Here is a 1,811-nt window from a genome sequence, read left to right as displayed (position 1 = left end):
AACCCAGGCCTTCCTGGAAATGAACGTGGGGCCTTTTTGTGGGAAGGGTGGACGGAGTGTCATCTGGACCCAGGCCAACCCACCCTCTCTTCCAGGCAGTGCCAACTGGGCTTTTAAATGACCCGTGACCCCAACAGTGTTGCAAGCAGGTTCCAGTCACTTGGCCTCCCCTTCCTGGTCCCAGGAACCCGCCCCACTCAGGAGCCGCCCCAGTCCTCAGGCCTTGGCTATTTAAGGGAGCTGGGCCCAGGCGGAGGCTGCGACAGATCCAGCCCAGCCCCCTGGGAATCCAGGATGGTGACCTCGACGGGCACCCTGCCCTCCCTCCTGCTGGGAACCCTGCTCACGTTCACCTCCGGGGCCCTGGGGGCCAATCCCGGCCTGGTCGTCAGGATCACCGACCAGGGCTTGGAGTACGGTAGGGAGCCGCGGCTGTCAGCTGGATTGGCTGACCTGCTTGGCCCCAGGCTGCTCTGGGGACAGCTGGGGACACAGAGGGGGCTCTCTCCCTCAGGGTGGTGCAGGCTTCCCGGTCAGGCAGCCCTGGCTCGGGGTCTGGCCTTGTCACCCAAACATTGGACCACGTGGGCATGTTGCTTGTCTTAGCTGGGTTCCCACTAGCCAAACAGAGATAAAGATTTGGGGGCGAATGTTTGGTTCGGGAGATGATTCCAGGAAACGCTGTAGCAGGATTGTCACATGAGATGGGGACAGAGGACAGCCAGGAGAGGCATGTCAGTGAGCCAGCTATTGCCCCTGTGATGGGAACAGTTTTGCTGGAAAATTCTTGCTCAAGTTCTAAAACACACGCCTTAGAACTAGAGGTTAGAATGGTGGTGACCACCCAGAAGGGGCACAGAGAGCCTGCAGGGGTGCTGAGAATGCCCTGTGTTTTGCTCAGGGTGTTGGCTACATGGGTGCATAAACATGTAAGAATTACCTCCCAGTAGGTTCCCTGGTGACTCAGATGGTAAAGAATCTGCCTGCAATGCAGGAGACCCCGAATGATCCCTGGGTTGGGAAGATTCCCTGGAGGAGGGCATGGCAACCCACTCCAGTATTCTTGCCTGGAAAATTCCATGAACAGAGGAGCCTGGTGGGCTACAGTCCATGGGGTCACAAAGAGTCAGACAGGACTGAGTGACTAACACTTTTAATAAGACAAGTGCCTTTTAGGTTGTATTTCTACAGATGTTATATTTCAATTTTAAAGAATGAGCAAAAGTAAAACTGTATTTTATTTTTTATTGATGTATAGTTGATTTACAGTAATGTATTAGTTTCAGGTATACAGCAAAATGATTCGGTTCTTTGCAGATTATATTCCATTATAGGTTATTACAAGACATTAAATATAATTCCCTGTGCTATACAGTAAATCCTTTTTGCTTATTTATTTTATATATAGTTCATATCTGCTAATCACATACTCCTAATTTGTCCCACCATCCACATTCCATAATCATGTCTGTTTTTGATGTCTGTGAGCTTGTTTCTGTTTTGTATAATAATTCATTTGTAATTTTTTTTAAGATGCTAAAACAAAGCCTCAGAAATCATCTGTCCAAAGGGCAAGGGATTGGTGGTATTTATATACCCCTCCCCACAGTACTTGATGGAGAGCTGCTCCTCACATATATGGAGCCTCAATTGCCTTATCAGTTCAAATGGGATAATAACATTCCCTCAGGAAGAGTTGTTGGAAGCCCAGATTGGCTGGAGACAGACAGAAGGCAATCAAGGAAGCCTTCTTGGAGGAGGTGAGGTAGAAATGATACGTGAGAGTTAGCCAGGGACAAGGGATAGCGTTT

General features: G+C 49.6%; 1 protein-coding gene across 1 annotated transcript in view; it reads left to right on the top strand.

Annotated features, from left to right (window-relative positions):
- Window positions 1-217: 217 nt before the first annotated feature.
- Window positions 218-1,811, top strand: part of LBP (lipopolysaccharide binding protein) — a 32,551-nt gene continuing 30,957 nt past the window's right edge. Inside the window, exon 1 of the mRNA XM_010829169.1 lies at window positions 218-418. Within this exon, the coding sequence (XP_010827471.1) occupies window positions 295-418 (124 nt within the window). The 5' untranslated portion in view covers window positions 218-294. The remainder of the gene's footprint in view (window positions 419-1,811) is intronic.

Source organism: Bison bison, unplaced genomic scaffold (genome assembly GCF_000754665.1).
Source record: "Bison bison bison isolate TAMUID 2011002044 unplaced genomic scaffold, Bison_UMD1.0 scf7180017864500, whole genome shotgun sequence".
Lineage (NCBI taxonomy): Eukaryota > Metazoa > Chordata > Mammalia > Artiodactyla > Bovidae > Bison > Bison bison.
Note: the sequence above shows the minus strand (reverse complement) of the source record. Positions and strands in the feature narration are given on the sequence as shown.